This window comes from Thrips palmi, unplaced genomic scaffold, assembly GCF_012932325.1.
Source record: "Thrips palmi isolate BJ-2018 unplaced genomic scaffold, TpBJ-2018v1 HiC_scaffold_19, whole genome shotgun sequence".
NCBI classification, from domain to species: domain Eukaryota; kingdom Metazoa; phylum Arthropoda; class Insecta; order Thysanoptera; family Thripidae; genus Thrips; species Thrips palmi.
In genome coordinates this window covers 2,401,042-2,420,084 of record NW_023144628.1, presented here as the reverse complement: position 1 = coordinate 2,420,084, position 19,043 = coordinate 2,401,042, and the positions used below count along the sequence as shown (strand labels likewise).

Sequence of the window (19,043 nt, the reverse complement as noted above, 5' to 3'; positions counted from 1 at the left end):
GCCAACCCACGAAAATTAATTTGATGTGTCGTTTCTGCTACGAACTTTTTAGTAGTGACAGACTTTAAAGATGTTCCAACGTTGAGACACCGTGCAATGTGTTAGCATTAGCATTTTCGAATTTCACGGCGTTTAGATTTTTTTTAATGGGCGACTTTAAATTTTGACGGGTGGTACGATGGGACCATGCCGTTGCCATGGAGATTTTCTTTTCATGTTTTGACCATTTGCTCAGAACATATATGATTTCTTGTTACTTTGATGAGCCAGGAGGTTTAGTTTTGAGGAGTGGCACATTTTTTATTTGAACCATTTTTTCATATCATTAACGGTTCTCGTTTTCGATTGTTGCAAATTTATGTTTTTCGCGTTTACGGAAAATTTCCACGATGAATTTTCGAAAAAAATTGGAATTTTCGTTTTTTTCATGGTTGAAATAGTTTAGAGTTGTTTATTTGAAAATCGGAGAGGGGGGGGGGAAGAATCCACGGACCTCGGACAATAGGGGTTCTTGGGAACCCCTAAAAATGGAAAATTCCGAAGCGTGAAAAATTATACGGTCCCGTGATTAGGAATGCCTGGTCCTATTTTTCGTTTTTTTCCCACCTAACCTTTTGTCTGCCGTTACTGTGTAATATCACATGAAACAAAAAGGGGCGGGGGGACTCGTGACAACAATGGGGCTGCCGTTGCAGCGGACCTGCTTTGTAAAGTTTTTCCGTTAGAGTCACCCCCCCCCCCCCTCTCTCTCTCTCTCCCGGTAGCACCGAAACAGGCGCTCTCCCGCGCGAACCCATAAGCAGCCAACGCCCCGCCCCGCCCCGCCGCGACGAGCAGGGAGCAGGACACAAAGGGTGGGAGTGGGAATTGAAGGATCGGCGGCGCTTTGGTGGGACAGAGACAAGACAGGCGGGCGAGTCCGGCCGGCCGCACGTCAAAAACAGGGCGATGCAGCCGCCATTCCCATTTTGCTCACACTTCTAGCTTTTGTTTTCAAAAAAATAGAAAGAAAGAGAAAACCTAAAAAAAAGAGAGGCAAACAATGACGCGCGCTGACAGGCGGGCAGGCCGGGGCAGGCCGGCGCGGGGACGGCGGCTTTGCGGCTTGGCTGGCCGAGGGCTGGCCGAGGCCGTGCTCCCAGCACTAGCGCCTGCGGTGCGCGAGGTATGCAGCCCGGCGCGCACGCCGGTGTGGCGGCACTGCCCGCGGTCCCGGCGGCATGGCACGGCATGGCACGGCAGGGCGTGGCACGCAGTGACGTCATCATCGTCAGTCCTAAACACACTCGCCTGCAGCAGCACTCGGCGCGCTAATCATCCCCAACGAGTGCACACTCCTCGTCACCTCTCTGCAGCGACCCGCAGCGGTACGGCGTGACCCCCCCCCCCCCCCCCCCCGGGGGGCGAGTCCCCGGGGACAGGGGAGGGGGGGGGGGGGCTGACGGGATCCACACTCTCGAGAGGCAGCCGTTGTGTCCGCACCGCAGACGGATTCCAATCAGAGATGGGATAGGGTAGCGACCCCGCCGGGGCCAGCCGCCCTCTCGCAGCCCCACCATCCCCGCCAGCCCCGCCAGCCCGACCCCTCGGTCGCCTCAAAGGAACACCCACACACACAAACCCACTACACTCGACCAACGCCCGCACGCCCACTCGCGCCACACACACACACACACACACACACACCACACGCGCCGCGGCGTTCCCCCAGGGCGCGTCGGCGAAAGAAGGGTGCAATTTGACTCACCTTCTGCGAAGTGTCCCGCGTGGAGATGCCCATCTTGACGTGGTGCCGGACCTGCACCGGGAAGATGATGTCGTAGGGCTTGACGCCGATGCTCGATACCATCTGCTGGTTCTCCGGGTATTCTGCGATCAGGCGCTTCGCCTCCACTGCAAAAGAAAGAGAGAGAGGACGGCGCTTTTAGTTTCCTTTTCAAACAACGATACCGTATTCGGTGCGCGGCCGGGGGCGGCCGGGGGCGGCCGGGGGCAGGCGGCGGCGAGGCAACGTGTGTGCTCTGCCGGGCTCTGCCTCTCAGGTCGGGTCGGCTAAGAAACGGAGCACCAGCCAGCCAGCCAGCCGCCAGCGCGGCACACCAAGTTGGGAGGGAAAATATTCGACGGGCGTCTTACTGTTTCGCGTGGGTGGGGCGCGCGGGGCGCGCGGGGCGGCCAAAGTCAACACGTCCTTTCTGCCCGAGTCAAACGACGTGTATTGTTCTTACGAATACGGGACGGCGGCGGTGCGCGCCGGACGAAACCGCACGCAAATATTTTAACAAAGTTGGAACACGTGTCGGTGCAAAAAAAAAAACTCGGCCGCCGCCGTCCCTTGGCAGAAGTTGGCGACAGCGCGGCGGGGCGGGGCGGGGCGGGGCTGTCCCAATCGGTACCCCACACTTCCGCGCCCTCCGGCCCCGATGCAGATTGTGTCGAGCGTCGCGAGCGGAAGAAAAGGGAGGGGGTGAGAAAAATGGAAGGGGAGGGGGTCGCTGTCACGCTTTTTGTCACGCCGTAAACAGTGCAGCCAGCCCAGGCGCTGGATCGCAAGGCATGATTTATACTGCCCTCATGATGAGCCCCGCGTCCTCGCGGAGTCCTTGCTCGCCTTGCTTGCCTTGCTCAGTGCCGCCGAGCCGAGCCTCTCCGCCGCGCAGAGCAAGGGGGCGGGAGCGGCTCGGATTTTGAAAGAAATAGAAAACACAAGCAGCGTGAAGCAGACCAGACTCGGCTGTGTTTTCGTTGCGTGCGCAACTCTCGCGCCGCATACTCCCCCCCCCCCGCGCCCGGAATTATTCATTATTTTGTCCCCGGGCCGTGAGTGCGCGGTCCGCGACCTCAGAACCATATCGGGCGTGGCGGGGCGTGGCGCGGCGTATAGGTTATGCCCTTTGTATATTTTACGAGGGAAAGAAGTAAACAAGGAAAGGCGTTTCCTCTGGAGCCTGACGACGACTTCGAACTTGGAGCAGCGCGCCGCCGCCATCACCACCACCACCACCACGACGTCGACGGCGGGGGGGAGGAGGAGCAGAAAGAGAGACTGGGGCGAAGAGCGCCGTTTCCGGTGTGTCGCCGGGCGAGGCCCTTCCCTTCCCGCCCCCGGCCCGGCTGGCCCGGCCGGGCCGGCCCCCTCCTAAGTGCAGGGCGTATCTTGGCCGTACATAAGCTGATCTGCGTCCCCATAAAGCAGTTCTCGGGGAAGAGAAAGGGCGCTGTCGGCCCCTCCGGGCCCTCCGCCCTCCCACACACTCCCTGTCTCCTTCCCTCTGACCCACACAGTGTGCCGCACACTCACACGGCCCCACGGCCTCACACACACACGCGGACCGGGGTTGCAGCGGCCGGCCACTAGAGGGCGCCACCGCCACGCCGCCACGCCATGCATCTGCTCTTTTGCTGCGCCCTCTCCTCGCCAGCGCGGCTCGGCCCGCAAACGTTGCGGCGGCCTTTTTTTTTTTTTTTTTTTTGCATTTTTGGTTTTGCGGTGTTTTTCTGTGGGTCCGCGGTGTAGGTAGGGGCGCGGCTGGTGAAAAAAAGTTAGTGGGCACGCTACTCCGAATAGCGCGCCTACATCTATTTTATTTTTAAAGAGCGGAGAGGGGCGAAAAACGAGCAACAACGCGCGCGGGACGGCGAAAATAATGGAATAGGGTTGGTTCCGGTTGGACACACCGGGGGAGGGGGTGGGAGGGCATTCGGCGACGACGACTTCAGGAAGAAAGGGCATGTTTAAAAAAGTTGCCGAAGGGCGTGGTGCGCCCTCACGGTCGTCTTGATGGGATCGGTGCCTGCCTGCCCACGCCCTGGGCCGCCCCGCCTGCCCCGCCTGCCCCGCCAGCCACGCCGGGCAGCCTCTGGACGACGGCGCGCGACGGAGGGGAGCAAGATTTCGAGCCCAAGTTGTAGGCTGTGGCATGTAACGGTGCCCCTCCCCGGACCCGCGCAGCCCGCGCTGGCCAAATGGTTTGGAAGGGCGCGGTTGAAGGTTTGAGGAGACGTGACCGAGGGAGAAAGGGGTGGGTGGCGGTCGCTGTGGCAAAGGGAACCGAAGGGAACCGTACCTATCAGAGGTAAGGACCACTAGCCACAAAGGCGACCCCCTCTCCCTTTCGGGAACTGCCTCAACTGTTGTCCTGTCCAAAGTCGGTCCACCCCGCTCCACGCCGTGGGGTCGGTCGCATGCCCCCCCACCCCCACCCCGCGCCGCCCCCGAGGAGGCCTCCAGCTTGACACAATACGGGGTGACCCCGATTCGGCCGCGAGCAGCCGCACTGTCTGTCCGGAGCCAGCGAAAACATCAAGTCGGCAATCGTACACCGTCCATGCGGCCACGCCGGGCCACGCCATGGGGCCACGCAGCCAACGCGTCGCGATGCGGCCGGGCCGGGCTTTGCTGGCCACCGCAAAGACCCCGGGGTACGTCCCAGTGACCCGGCCTCGGGACCAAGTCGTCGTGCATTCCTGCTGGCTGGGCGTGCCTGGCCGTGCCGTGCTTGCTTGCACGTGCAGCGGCCTGGAGGGGCGCGGCGCAGCGCGGCGCAGTGCTGCAGGACGAACCCGAGAGTCGTCGCTCCGTCTCTCTCCCACTCATGGAGCGTGCCGTACAGGTGCGAGGGAGACAGGGCGCTCAGCGCGGCAGTCCCACAGCCGGCGCCACTTCCGCCTCGGTTCCTTCTCCACCTGAGTGCTCAGCCCGCTCCGCCTGCTCCGCATCGCGCAACCTCGCGTGCCCCGCGCCCCGCCCCGCCCCGCCGCGCCCCCGCCCGCGCCCCGCCGCGCCCCGCGCCCCTGTGCGCTTCCCGGCGGGGCGCGGCGTGGCAGAGAACAGGCCCTGCAGAGGGGAGGCGGCGATCATCCTGGTGTGCCAGCCAGCAGGATAGTCGCACCATCCATCCGAACACACACACACGCGCACGCACACACACACTACAACACACACACGCGCACTACAGCACACAGCAGCGCGCATAGGGCCATTCTGACTCATCTTTAGAGGCAGGTTTATATGCATTTGCGGGGAATGCTTTGGAACCGCCCGCCCTACCGTCGGTGTAACCTCAGCCAGCGAGCGACCGAGAGAGAGAGAGAGAGAGAGAGAGAGAGAGAGAGAGAGAGAGAGAGAGAGAGAGAGAGAGAGAGAGAGAGAGAGAGAGAGAGAGGGAGGGGGGGCTGGAAGGTGCTGGAGCACACCTGGGGCCTCCAGAAAGGGCCAGGTCGCCTCGTCAATGGCGAGCCCTTCATCGCCACCTCGGCGACACAAGAGGGAGAGACTATGGCGGTCTAGTGCGGGGGACTGAAAAAAGTGGGGGCTGAAAAAAGAAAGTTTGGAGGACTCGTCGTAAAGTATAGGGGAAAGAGAGAGAGACGGCGATATAGGCCAGGCCATGAATAGGAACGGTAGGCTGTGAAAGCCCGCACGCACACACTCTCACGCACACACCACTCACACACACAGTGGCCGGGGCCCGCCGCAAAGTACATTATTTTTCGCAAACAAAATTTAAGCCCATATACAGGGCGCGAAAAGTTGGGGTCATGCACTATACGCCATTACGATCGTTGCTAATGGCGGCCAACTTAGCGGCATTAGGCGCGGGTCTGGCACGGCAGGGCGAGGCACGGCCACACTTCCCGTCGGGATGCCGAAGTCCCAGAGGAACTCCCAGCCGCCCTTTCCTCATTCCAGAATGTATCGCCCCGGCTCGGCTCGGCCCGGCCCGGCCCGGCCCGGCCCCGATAACTGGGGCCGGTCCCTGGGGGATCGTACCGCCACCGCACACAATGCAGCAGCCGCGGCAGGTGGTGGCGGGACCCCAATCAGCGCAGACTGCTTCCAAACTCGCAGCGCGCGCCGGGATTCCGGGTCCGGGATTCTGGGCCCGAGATTCAGGACCGCGATTCTGGGCCCGGGACTCTGGCTCCGGGATTCTGGGGCCGGGATTCTGGGCCCGAGATTCAGGACCCGCGATTCTGGGCCCGGGACTCTGGGTCCGGGATTCTGGGTCCGGGATTCTGGGGCCGGGATTCTGGGCCTGAGATTCTGGACCCGGGATTCTGGATCTAAGACTCGTTGGCAGCACTGTTTGCCTCAAATGCCTTCCGCGCCAGTGATGAGTCGGCGCCGATGAGCGTGAGTGAGGTTTGGCGGCGTTTGGCGGTGTTTGGCGGCGGCGGCGCGGCGCCTTGCCAGCGCGTCGCGCGATAGTTCGCCAACAAGAGGCTCCAACTATTTCAACTTTGCAGTGGCCTTGTTTGAACGCGTACAATATTGTGTTCAGTCGGCCTCGTCGTCCTTGCCGCTTGCTTATTTCAACTCCCAACTCGTCACCGAGTGTGTTCGTCGCGTCACAACCGCACGGCGGGCTGCCAGCGCTGCAGCAGACTGACTTCGAAAGCGCGCCCCGCCTCGCCTCCTTCGCCCCTCGAAGTGCGAGAGAGACAGCGAGCCGCGAGACTCTCCTCTCTCGGAATCGGCTCGCCTGTGTGCAGTGCTGTGCATCTTTCACGTGGCAATGCCATTGTCGGTGCGCGCTATGCCGCCGCCGTCGTGCACGTTTTAGGCGTTTCTGCGCGCGCGTGTTTGTTGGTGTGTGTGAGCAGTGTGTGTGATTGCGCCCCTAAAATATGAATCCCCGCCAGTGTATCGTGTTTGTACAGAGGAAACGTCGGGCTGCGCGTGGCTCCGCGTGGCTCCGCGGTGCCGCGAGCTTGTTGCCCCTCGCGGTGTTGGTGAGTCCGTGTCGGTGTGCTGGCGTCGCGTCGCGGAAGTCAATCTTGCAGGTGTAGGTGCACGTCGCGGCGAGGCTGCTGCGCCGCTGCGCCCGGCTTTGCGTAAGCAGGCTTGCGGGCTTGCGGGCTTGCAGCGCCCATAAATGTCTCAGTTGATGCGGTTTTTACGGCTGCCGGGAAGCAGGGCGGCCCCCTGCCGATCCTCTGCATGTCGCAGTAAAGCGGCATTGTCTCTCCTTGCATAGTGTCGAGCGGCCGAGACGGTCTGCACATTGTAAAATATGTGGGCCGTGCGACGTCGAGGACGGCGACGACAGCGCCGCGCCATCCCTCAACGACAAGGCCAAGATGGCCGACCTTGCGCCAACTTATTCCTCCCTTATTTTCGGCCCTTTTTTTGGCAGTGCCGTCTCGGCCCCGGCGTCCCGGCGTCGCGGCCGCAGCGGCAGTCATGTACCGAGCAAGGTCAAGCACCAAGGCTGGCCCCTAAATCTTGCAGTCTCGGAGGATGGAGATTTAGCCGGCACACACTCGCTGGAGTCGCCTGGCGGAAGGCCGGGGCGTTGGCGGGGCGTGGCGGGGCGTGGCGGGGCGCTGCATCCGCGTCATTCATTCCGGGCACAACCAAAAACAACAAAAAAGCAAGGCGACAGCCCGGCAAGGCTAAATAAAATACACAAAATAAATAAAATAAAAACACTTGGCAGCCCATAAACATGGAAATGCGTCGATACATCTCAATGATCTCAGCACTCCTCGGCGCGCCTTGGCCGTGCCCTGACTGCCCTGGGGCCGGTCCTGGGGCTGGTCCCGGGGCCGGCCCGCGAGTCTTGTGCCCCCCGGGACCCCCCGGGGGCGCGCACATATTTTTGGATCGAGCCCGCCCCCGCATATTTCACGGGCCCCGCGGCCAGGCGGGCCAGGCGGGCCAGGGCCTGGACGCCCACGGGGAACGCGGACGGCCCTCCGACGGCAAAGTGGCTGCCTAAGTGCCCGGCGCGGCACGGCACGGCGGCGCGAGTGACGCCCCGCAGTATCGCCTCCGATTTAAAGTGCCCTTTTTGTCAGGCGAAAATCCGCGCGAACGGCCTTCCAGTGACGACGACGGAATCGAGCCAGATTTATAGGGCCCCGAAGCACGCGGGTCCGCACAACCACGCGCGCGCGCGCATAACCACAGTGTCGAACTCCTGTGACCATGCTTTAATCAACACACGGCCCCGTGCCTCCATTTAATTTGCCTACCGTGGCGGCGCGCGGCGACAGCGAAAGGCAGCCGAGGCTGCCCGGCCGCGGCCGCCGCTGCCGCCACGAACAATATCCTGGGGCGGACTGCCCGCCGAGGCCGGAGCGCCGCCGGAGTCCGCGTCTCCGAGCGGCCAGCGGGACCAGGGAGAGTAAAATGAAAGTCGTGATTGGAAACGATCAGCGAGTCCGGTCCGGGTGCAAATCAGCAGGCGGTTCCGCCCGGCCCCGCCCGCCCCGCCCTGCCCCGCCCCGCCACGCGCGGCTGGTGTTTGATGGCGGAGTAAAACCGGCGGCACTCTCGTGTTCGCCACTCGCCACCGCGCCCCGCCGCGCCCCGCCCGGCCGCTCTAAGCTTCCTCCGCCTCGGCCCGCCTGGGCCCGCCCCCAGCTCGTCACCGTGTTCCCAAACAGTAAAACGAGATCAACGGGACTGCCTGCCGCTGGCTCCGAGCGCGCCGAGCACGCCGAGTGGGGCCCGAGGGCCGCAAGGGCTCCCGGCGGGGCTTGGCGCGCACCCAGTCGGAAGCAGAGCCACCGACGATACCCCCTTGCCTCCCACCCCCCTCGCAAGCCACCCCGCCCCTTCCAAAGTTTCGCCACTTCCTTCTCGGCCTTCTTTTATTTTATTTTTCGCGTCCTACCCGAGGTGCGCGCGACCGGTCCGAAGGCCTTAGCAAGCACGACACACGCGAAAAAATCCCAAAAAGCAATGTAATCAAACCGAAAGGAAAATTTCGAAAAACACACGGGAAAGGGTTCTTGTCCTGTTCCGTGCGGCCAGCCACCCTGGAGTCCGCCGGCAAGACCGGGGCGATCCATCTTGATCAAAACTATTCCGAAGGAGCCCCCGCCACCCCTCGCCTCCAAACACCGCTTCCAATGCATTACTGCTGGCCTGAATGCGGAAGTCGGCTCCCTCCACTGCAAGACCTGTTTAGGCTGTCAAAGTCTGAGCAGAGCACTGCAATCCCTCAACTCGAGAGCTCGAACGCGCGACCGTGCCGACCGTGCCGCAGGACTGCCCGACGAACAAGGAACCGTCATGTGTCCGATTCGAGAAGTACATCCACCACCACCTTGTTTGCAGTCGGCAACCCTATAGGGCCCGGGTGGCAGGGGCGGCCAACTAGGGTTGCCGACAAGATTGCACCGCGTCTCAAGGCGCGGCTAACGAAGCCGTTAAAGGAACTGCCGGCGTAACGACAGGGAGTCCGTCTCAATCAATCGCCAGAAAAGTTCGATACTAACCGGAAGGAGCGAGGCGGGGAGAGAGACAGAGACAGACGCTGCCGATGGCTGGCCGAGCGAGAGCACGAGGCTGCTGGACAGTTAAAAGGCAAAGGTGCAAGCTCGATTTCGAAACGTTTGGCGAAACATAGCGATTGCAGAAAACATTCTATCAGATAACCCCCAGCACATCTAACCAACATTCTCTGCTGAAAAAGTCACCTGCCCATAAAACTAATCCGCGTCGGTTTTATTATTTTTTAAAAGCGTGCTCACTCACTCATTCCTGCGACGCCTGGCTTCGGCCCCAGCGGACGCGCTAAATCACGCGACACGCGCAAACAAAAGTGTCCAAACTTTTTAAATGTTACAACAGCCGGCAGTTTTCCTTCCGAAACGTGGCCGTCCCACTCCCACCTCTCCCTCGCTCCCTCCCTCCCTCTCTCCCTCCCTCTCTCTCTCTCTCTCTCTCTCTCTCTCTCTCTCTCTCTCTCTCTCTCTCTCTCTCTCTCTGTCTCTCTCTCCCTCTGCTCTGGCCCAAACGAAGGCGGGCGAACGGGCTCCCGCGTGCCGTTCAAAAAGAGGAGCGCAAAAACGGGCGGCCTCGTTTTTCTCGAGTCGTGGCGTCAAACAAGGGAGGCACGAGCACGCCTCGGCCGCGCCGGTTGGCACGCCGTGAGAGTAATTTAGTTTCCGTTCTGATGGACAGTGCCTGAGAGCGGAAGCATTGGAAGCAGGCGGAGCGGGGAGCGGGCAGTCCGCCGCCGTGGACGCGCCATGGACGCCCCCAGGCGAGGGGGTATTCACTCGAGGTATTCTGTGTACCCACTAGGATATTCATATTCATATTCTTAAATATTCATTAATATTCATGTATTCACAAGTATTCTCAATATTCACACATATTCAGAATATTTCGAAGTATTCGTAAGTATTCACGGGTATTCCCTAGTATTCAGAGGTATTTTAGTACTTGTTGACATTACTTCGTCGATTTTTAGTCCGAAATTCGGCGCGAGAGCTTCTGGTATCACTCTCGGGTCCATATTTGGACGTTTCCTACTGAAGAAATGAGATCCGAAAAGAATCCTGGTTCTCGAATTGCCGAAAAACTCTATTCTTTAACTAACATATTCACATATATTCTCAAGTATTCAAACATATTCTGGGGTGTTTGCACATATTCCCAACTATTCATTCATATTCTTTGATATTCATGTAGTTTTTTTGTATTCGGAGATTCATGACTCTCAGTATTCACAAATATTCACAAGTATTCACTAATATTCATATTCTGTGTACCCGAAAAAGCCGAGTGAGTACCCCCTCGCCCCCAGGACGCCTCCGGGACGCGCCATCCTCGTCGGGATCGCCTTACGCCTGCCTGGCAGTGCCTGGCAGTGCCTGCCCGTCCGCGCCGTCCGCCTGCACAAACAAAGGGGCGGCGCTACACGCGCTAAATGGGCTAAACGCGCGGAACGGCAGTGGGTAGCACCGGACTCGCCTCGCCTCGCCCCGACGCGCACGAGGATTAGGCCCACCGAACAAGTGCCATTGCGGTGCCCTTACAGTTACAGTGGCGTCGTCGCGGGCCGGAGGGGCTAACCGCGCCTCGCGGGGCCTCGCGCGGCCTCGCCGGCACTGGGGTCGCCCGCTCGACGTGTCAGGCAGGGATCCGCGGCGCGCGGACAGACAGCCGCCCAGGAAACACGACGCCTGTCTCCGCCGAGCTTATGGAAACGGGTTCGGAGTGCATTCGAGAGCGCGCGGCTGGCTGCCAGCCCCGTCTGCCTGCCGGGATGACTTTCCGACACAATCTCCCCGTGCCTGCCTGCTCGGTCTGCCCGGCCAGTCCGCCCGCCCGCCCGGTCGCTCCCACGGGCACACCGCGCCGCCCCGGCCGACGAGCACTGCGTGCCGCGCGAAAGTATTAAAGCGGACATCTTAATCAGGCCGACGGAAGAAAATGAGGAAAATAAGGGCGGTCGAGGTGGATGAATCATTCGCAGCACCATCCGTCAACGCCGGCCGACCGCGCGACCCCCCTCCCCCCCCTCTCTCTCCCTGGCTTTTCATCCCACTGAGGGCGTGGCGGGAATGAAACAGGAACAGAACAAGTTGGAATTACGCGACGGGCAGGCCGGGCAGGCAGGCGGGCGGGCAGGGCGGGGCGGTAGCGGTCTAGTCACGACTCCCCGTTCTAAAATTCTCCTCACGCCGCGCAGCGAATTCCATTCAATGACAGGGAAGGCAAATTCTGTAAAATAAAAGAGGGAATAATAAAAAAATGACGGCGACAGCGAGTACACTGTGCACCCCGCGCCACGGCCCGCCAGACGACCAGACCCTGCCAGTAATGACGAGCTGGCGGCCTCGTCGGCCTCCTCGTGACGTCGTGACGTCACCACGGGAAGCAGCTGGAGGTGGAGGTTGGGGCAGGCCTGGGCCCAAGAGAAAAATAAATTAAAAATAAATCTTTCGAAAAAAATTAGAAAAAAAACAAAAGAAAAAGAAACAAGCTAACCTAACCTACCACGACAAGGCGGGCCGCACCGAGGGGTGAATCACTGTGCGTTCTGGTGTACACATGAGTACATGAGTACGGGTGAGTACACCTTGCTTTATCCATAAATTTCACATTTGTAAACATCTCAATGCTTTATTAAGCGTTTTAAACATCACTCAACGCCAAATCGGTCGAAAAACTAGTAAATTTCGCCCTTTTAAAACTTGTGAGTACACTGAGTACGGGAAAATTTGTACACATGAGTACACTAGTGATTCACCCCTCGGGCCGCACCGCCACACGCTCTGACAGGCCGCTGATCGGATTGCCCTGTTTGTCTGCCCGGGCCGGCCTGGCCTCTGCCAGCAGCGGTGTGCAGGTGGGGCAGACAAGGCTTGTCACTCACCCAGCCGCCGCCGCCGGTCGTCCCGGTCGTCGATGTGCCTCCAAAACAGATCCAGAATGGCGATGGGGATCGCGGGGAAGAGGGGACCGTTTTTTCGACGGCATGGGGGAGGGTTTTGGCGGGCCAGAATCGTCGTCGCACCTTGGCGGGCCTTGGCGAGCCGTCCGGCCGGCCAGACCCAAGGCCAGACCCCTCCAGAGGCGCGCTTCCAAACTCGGGCCGAAAGTTGTCTCGTATTCTCAAACGACACGACGTCAAGTTGCCTCTCGGGTGTCCTGACCCGCGCGACGCCGCGACGCCGCGATGGACGGACAGAGGAATTCTCTCTCTCTCTCTCTCTCTCTCTCTCTCTCTCTCTCTCTCTCTCTCTCTCTCTCTCTCTCTCTCCATCTCTCATCCGCCGTGACACAGTCTCTAAACTTTTAATTGGGGCTAGCTGCTTCCAGCGCCGCGTTCGCTGTAAGCAGCAGACGGCGATGCCGCGGCATCGGGCGGGGCGGTGCACCGACCCGGACGCCGCAAAAAAATAAAAAAATAAATTGATTAAAAAAAAAACGCGACACCTTTTCCCGCTAAAAGCGAGTGACGCTCGCAACATGAACACGGCCACCATCATGGCAGTGCCGTGGCAGTGCCGTGCCACTATCGCGCGCGGCCGGCCTGAGGGGCTTATGTCGAGCCGCCCACACACACACACACACACGGTAAAGTAGATTAAACTCTGCTTCAGTGCACAACAACAACCTCATCGCTGTGGCATAATTCAATGAATTCGCTTGCGCTGAAAGCGCCGGGATATATTCGGGGACAAAAAGGGATTTTGAGGGTCGGCTATGTGGGCGGCGCGGCGTGTGCTAGTTGCCGGATGGCGCAGGCCGGGGCCATGCCGTGGCGTGGCCCAGACCGTGGCGTGGCCCAGGCCGTGCCGAGGCTGTGCCTGTGAATTAATGCCATCCATTTACCAACCACTTCTCCAGGCCCTACACCCGAAAAAAATAGATTAGGTCGTGCCGACAAAGCCCGGGCCGAATCAGCAGCGCGATCGACGAGCCGTGGACGCGCCGCGAGGAAAACATTGAAAACACGGCGGCAGCGGTTCATTTTCCGCAACCGAGACGAATTGGCAAAAACAAAAAAAAAATGTGGTGAGTCTCGGCAAGCTGCAGCTTCCACCAGAAGCACGCAGCGCCTTCAATTAGCTTTCTTTGTGTATTTTTATTTCAGCTCGCATCCTTTCCACTTTGAACGCAATCCCTCATCCTCGCGGCGCGCGCTGCCCGCACCGCGCGCACGGCCTTCACGGCCCGCACGGGCACGCTGCAGCAAGAGGGAGGCAATCAACAACGTCCACAAGGAAGTGCCCCTCCTCCCCCCTCTCCCCCCTCCAGCCCCCACGGGCCGGCACCGCCTCTCCAAAGTGCTGGATGAGAAAGAGATCGGAAGATTCGATGTGGCGAATGGGGTGTGTGGCTTGGAAGTGTGAGCGCCTTTGCTGTGGTGTGAGTGTGCGTTGTGTGTGTGTGTGTGAGTGTATGTGTAGATACGTGCGTGTGTGTGGCGCGAAGGGTCTCAGGGACAGTATACCAACCCAAAATATGCTGCTCGATACAAGAAAAAAAATAGGAGGGGGGAATCACACAATCCTGCTGAGAATAACACTGCGTGCGTTCTGTTCGCACCGAGCTGAACAAGTTCCCCATATAAATGTAAAGGCAGGCAGAGGACCCGGCCGACGCAACGACACAACTCTTGATGGGAGAGGGGAGGGGAGGGGGGGAGAGGGAGGGCGTGGGCCGCGCGCCCACCGTCACCACAATATTACAAGCACGCTTACAGAATATTTAATTCAGGGGTGCTTAGCTCACGTAGTGAGTACATGCGTGGAACGACCCCCCACCCCAGCCATCCCAGAGGCAGAAGAGGTTGAGGGAAGCAAAATAGGTTCGGATAAAAGAGGGGCAAAACCGTGGCGCACAGAACGACGCTCCAATGAGTACACTCTAAATATAGGGTGCCCAGCAATTGGGCTCCTTTGTCGCCCGCCCCACTTTTTAGGGTGCCAAATGTCGCCCAGTTTCTGGGCACCTTTGTCACCCAGTCTCGGGGTGGACAAATCATACAGTAACCGGCCCTCTCCCATGGTAGAGGATGCATGCACAGGTGTCTAGTTCCTGGGTGACGTAAGGTGCCCAGATTCGGGGCACCTTTGGCACCTTAGTCGCTGCTGAGCCATGGGTGAAGGCAGGTTCCTTTGTGGATTGTCCACCCCTAGACTGGGCGACAAAGGTGCCCAGAAACTGGGCGACATTTGGCACCCTAAAAAGTGGGGCGGGCGACAAAGGCGCCCAGTTTCTGGACACCCTAAATTTAGAGTGTACGTACCGCACAAACGAGGTAACGACCAGGCTTCGGGATTACAGTGAGAGGGAGAGAGAGAAGCGACGCGGCCTCCATTTGGCTGATTTGATTTTATTACGGCGCTGTGGCTCGAATTGGTGTGGTGGGGTGGACGCCACGCCCGGCCACGCCCGGCCACGCCCGGCCACGCCCGGCCACGCCGTTCCGCTAACGAAAACAATGACACTACTGTCGTCGCGCGCCGCCAATTATACTCGCAAGGCTGCAACGACTGGCGCTGCTCCACGGCCATGACGGCCATCACGGCCACGACGGCGCCGCATCGGTCGCGTCGTTCCAGCGCGGCGGCGACGACGGCCCGGACGGCCGCGACGTGCCGCCCGCCGACTTGGGATGCAGCGAGCGCGGGGCTTGGGGATCAGCGAGAGAGCTGGTCTTGACAGCGGGGGGCACGGCGCCGGGGCACGGCGCAGGGGCACGGGGTCGGAGCACGGCAGCAGAGGAGTTGAACCAACTTTGCGAGCGCCGCTCAAACACACACACACACACACACACCACACACACACACACACACACACACACACACACACGCACACACGCGCACACACACACACACACACACACACACACACACACACACATGCCACCTGTTTCGCACGCGCGTTGCGACCGAGTTGCACAGATAAAACGGTTCGTGCGCAGGCACGCCACGGCACGCGCACGCACGCACGCACACGCGCGCCCTCTGTGCGACGGCCCCGACGGCCCCGACTGGCAGAGCGAGTTTGCGACTCGCTCGCCTCGCACGTCGGCTGCAGGGGCTGCGTCTCATCAAACGCCCCACTCCATACAGTGCAGTGACGCAGGGACTCTCTTCCGCGCTACCTGAACAAACTTGGCACGGAGCGAAAAGGAATAACAACAACAAAAAAAGAATGCACGAGTAGCTTAGGCGAGTTTTTATTCCCACTCTACTGCCACCGGGATTACTTCCGGCCCCGGGGTATTGGCTCTTGGAGCTCTTGGAGCTCCTGGAGCTCTTGGAAGAGCCATTGGGCCATCGGCGCTCAGCCAGCCGGCCAGGCAGCCAGGCAGCCAGCCGGGCGGTCTGGGCCGGGCTTTGAGGGACGGCGTTATAGAGAAGATACTCCCACCCCCTCGGCGCAGTACGTGACTGGCAGGCAGTCGCTGCGCCACTTCTCCGCGATTGCAACACACACACACACACACTCACACTCACACACGCGCGCGGCCACAAACAACACAACACACAACTCGCTGCTGCGTGCGCGTCGTGCGCGTCGTGCGCGCGGACGCCCCATCCTGCCCCATCCGCGACATACCACACCCCCTTCGCCATTTTACTGAGTCCTGGGCGGGCCTAGGGCAGCCTGGCGCATAGCCTGGCGCCCACAATGTATCCATCCACACCGCAATAAAACGCCCACCAACACGGACCGCACGCACACACACACACACACACACACGCCACACACACAGGGGCGTACACATCAGCTTCCTGGACCCCATTCAGGAGATGGACGGACACTGGAGCGCTAACAACGAGCCAGCCTCTCCACCTTAATTCCACGGTATCGCCGCCACGGCCGCCCCGCCCCGCCCCGCCCCGCCCCGCCTTGCCGGTGTGAGAGCTGTCAGGGCAGAGAGCGGGCGCCACGCCTAGTTGGGATTGCGGCCGCTAGATGGCGCCACGGCCATGGCGCGGCACGCTGCGGCACGCCCGGAGGGAGACAGAGAGAGAGAGAGAGAGAGAGAGAGAGAGAGAGAGAGAGAGAGAGAGAGAGAGAGAGAGAGAGAGAGAAAGCGGCGTAGCGTAGCGCCCCCCAGCGGCACACGTTGCCAAATCTCCGCCGTGCAGCCCGCGTGGGGCGGAGCAGGAAGAAGGGTTGGACGCTGCAAAACACACACACACACACACACACACACACACACACACACACACACACACACACACACACACACGCACAAAAGCCGCCTTGGACGGACACAGTGTGTCATCCCCGTGTCCGTCTGTGTGTGTAGGTGTAGGGGTGAGTGTGTGTGTGCGAGTGTTTCCACGGCAACCATCGGCCCAGTGATTGATGGTCTCTGTCGCACTCATTCGACGGCGCCGTTCACGGCATTGGCTCGGGGTCCGCCTCGATCCGTCGCGCCGTGCCGTGCCGTGCCGTGCCCCGCCACCGTGCATCATCGGGCATCGGGCGTCGCATTCGTTAAGTTTTGTTTCGACACAAAGTGAGAGGAGAGGCCGCGCCGCCACGACACGACTTTGCACTCCTTTCTGCCTTTTGTTTTGTTTGTTTTTGCTTTTCCTGCGCCGAGGAGGCAGGTGGGAAGGATATGCAGAGTGAGAGAGAGAGAGTGATAAAACATCATCACGGCTTCCGGCGTGGGAGCTGCTTGGGACCCAGACAAACAACGCACGCAGAAGAAGAAGAAGAAGAAGAAGAAGAAGAAGAAGAAGAAGAAGAAGAAGAAGAAGAAGAAGAAGAAGAAGAAGAAGAAGAAGAAAAAGAAGAAGGGGTGGGGAAGTGATCAACTTACGGTTGAGCTGCTCGTAGTGCTCATCCCGTGACGGGTAGCGGTCGTCGTCATCTCCTGCAACATAGAAAAAAGAAAAACTTAAAATATACCTCTTATGCCAAAAAACCCACCCTATTTTTAAAAAAAAAGATTGCTCCGTTTCAATTAATTCTACTTCTGACGGTGTCAGTTTCACCCCGTGCGAACTACGCACGTGGCCGTACACACATCGCTACGGTGGTGGTTCGATCAATCGACATGCAAAACGGCGGCGACACACGATGCTAAATACGGACACTTCTTTTTGCGTCTGTTTGCGTGCACTTTGGCATGGCTATTCATACAGAGTGGCGCTGACATGCGCGCTCCCGATTCGTTTTATTTGCCAGCTTGTCGTCTCATTGAATCCGGCGCAACGCTCCGCTGGAGTCGCGCGGCCGGCGAGTGCGCGCCCGCCATTTCTATGGAGAAGTCCGGGGGGGGGGGGAGTGTGTAGGCGAGGGAGTAGGCGCCTGCTTCAAAACCCGCACGCGGCAAAAAGTGACTAAACTGCACTCATAACCCGAGACGAGGACGCGCTTCGCGCCGCTTCGCGCCACGCACTGCCATCCTGTTGTCATTTTCCACTCCGCCCCCTCCCACCCCCTCCCCCACCTTCCCCTCACGCACGTCTCACTGGATCCAGACTGTCGCATCCGCGAAGTGACACGCCAATCTCTCAAAAATGTCTGACTCGATTTTTCAGGCCGCTTGCCTCTGGCTTGCCTCTCCATTCCAGGTCGAGGTGTCCCCAGGGGGAGGGGGAGGAGGGGGAGGGCCCCTTCTCGAGGGCTGGGTCCTGCGGGGTCCTGTGGAGTCCTGCGGGGCCCGCCGCGACGAATAAAAGGGAAGCGCGACCGACGTTTTGCCGGCAGGTAACGCTGCGACTCCTGTTGATCCTGCGGGACCCTGCGCGTCCGCCTGCCTCGCCCTGCCTCGCCCTGCCTCGCCCTGCCTCGCCCTGCCTCGCCCTGCCTCGCCCTGCCTCGCCCTGCCTCGCCCTGCCTCGCCCTGCCTCGCCCTGCCTCGCCCTGGCGCTGAGAGGCTTGAGGCTGCTTGCTTGCTCCAGGCGCAGGCGGCTCCGGGCTCCGGGCGACCAGGTCGCCGCCAGCTGGCGGAAAAGACAGCGCGGATGCGTGGCTCCGCCGCTCGGCTAAGCCACCCCGACACAACCTGGCCGAAGGCGAAGGCGCTGCTCCCTCCGCCCCGCCCTTCCCTGCCCTTCCTCGAAAGGTAAGAGGGGCGTTTAGGGCTCAGATAGACGCGAGATTTACTCCAGGGTACTGCCTGCGGACGGGGGGCAGGCCGATTCCGGACAGAACCGTCGTCTTTCCGTCTCTCTTGCACTCGTGCGGCGTCCCGCCGGCGAGAGAGACGGGAAGACAGAGAGTCCGAGGCACCCCGCCAGCCCGCGACAAGGGTGTTGATTGGGAGGGGTGGGGGGAGCAGAGTCGCCAAGAGTCCAAATAATCTCTGCTCTGCCAATGAAGGGCAAGGCAGGAGTGTGTGTGTGTGTGTGTGTGTGTTTGTGAGAGAGAGGGGGGGGGGTAGTAACCGAAATAGGCCAAGCACAAGTAAACCGAGCGCGAGGACGCTAATAGCTTCATGAAACTTGCTTCTCGTCACTTTTCGCCCTCTTTCGCAGAAAGGACACATACGGTCTCTCTCTGTCTCTCTCTCTCTCTCTCTCTCTCTCTCTCTCTCTCTCTCTCTCTCCCTCTCCCTCTCTCTTCCTCTCGCACACACACACGTCACGCCCCCACGCACAGGCCAGAGTGGAAAGTTGCCGACGGCGCGGCTCGCGAGACGAGAGGAGCAACACACGCTTGGCGGGGCTGGGCTGCGCAGGGCTGCGCTGGGGGCTGCCTGCTGGTTTTAGCAAGAAGTCCGTTTTTAATTAAGATTGGGGGCGCTGCGCCGCGCCGGCCAGCCTACCGTGTGAATCCAATTCGAAAAACGGGACGGGCCAAAAACTTCCTG

General features: G+C 60.2%; 1 protein-coding gene across 7 annotated transcripts in view; it reads right to left on the bottom strand.

Annotated features, from left to right (window-relative positions):
- LOC117645970 (disintegrin and metalloproteinase domain-containing protein unc-71) overlaps positions 1-19,043 on the bottom strand; it is a 174,578-nt gene that overhangs the window by 68,083 nt on the left and 87,452 nt on the right. For all 7 annotated transcript variants that reach the window (XM_034386544.1, XM_034386545.1, XM_034386549.1 and 4 more), the window contains exons 8-9: positions 17,046-17,099; positions 1,748-1,893 (exon numbers count right to left, since the gene is read on the bottom strand). In XM_034386544.1, coding sequence (XP_034242435.1) covers positions 1,748-1,893; positions 17,046-17,099 — 200 coding nt within the window. The remainder of the gene's footprint in view (positions 1-1,747; positions 1,894-17,045; positions 17,100-19,043) is intronic.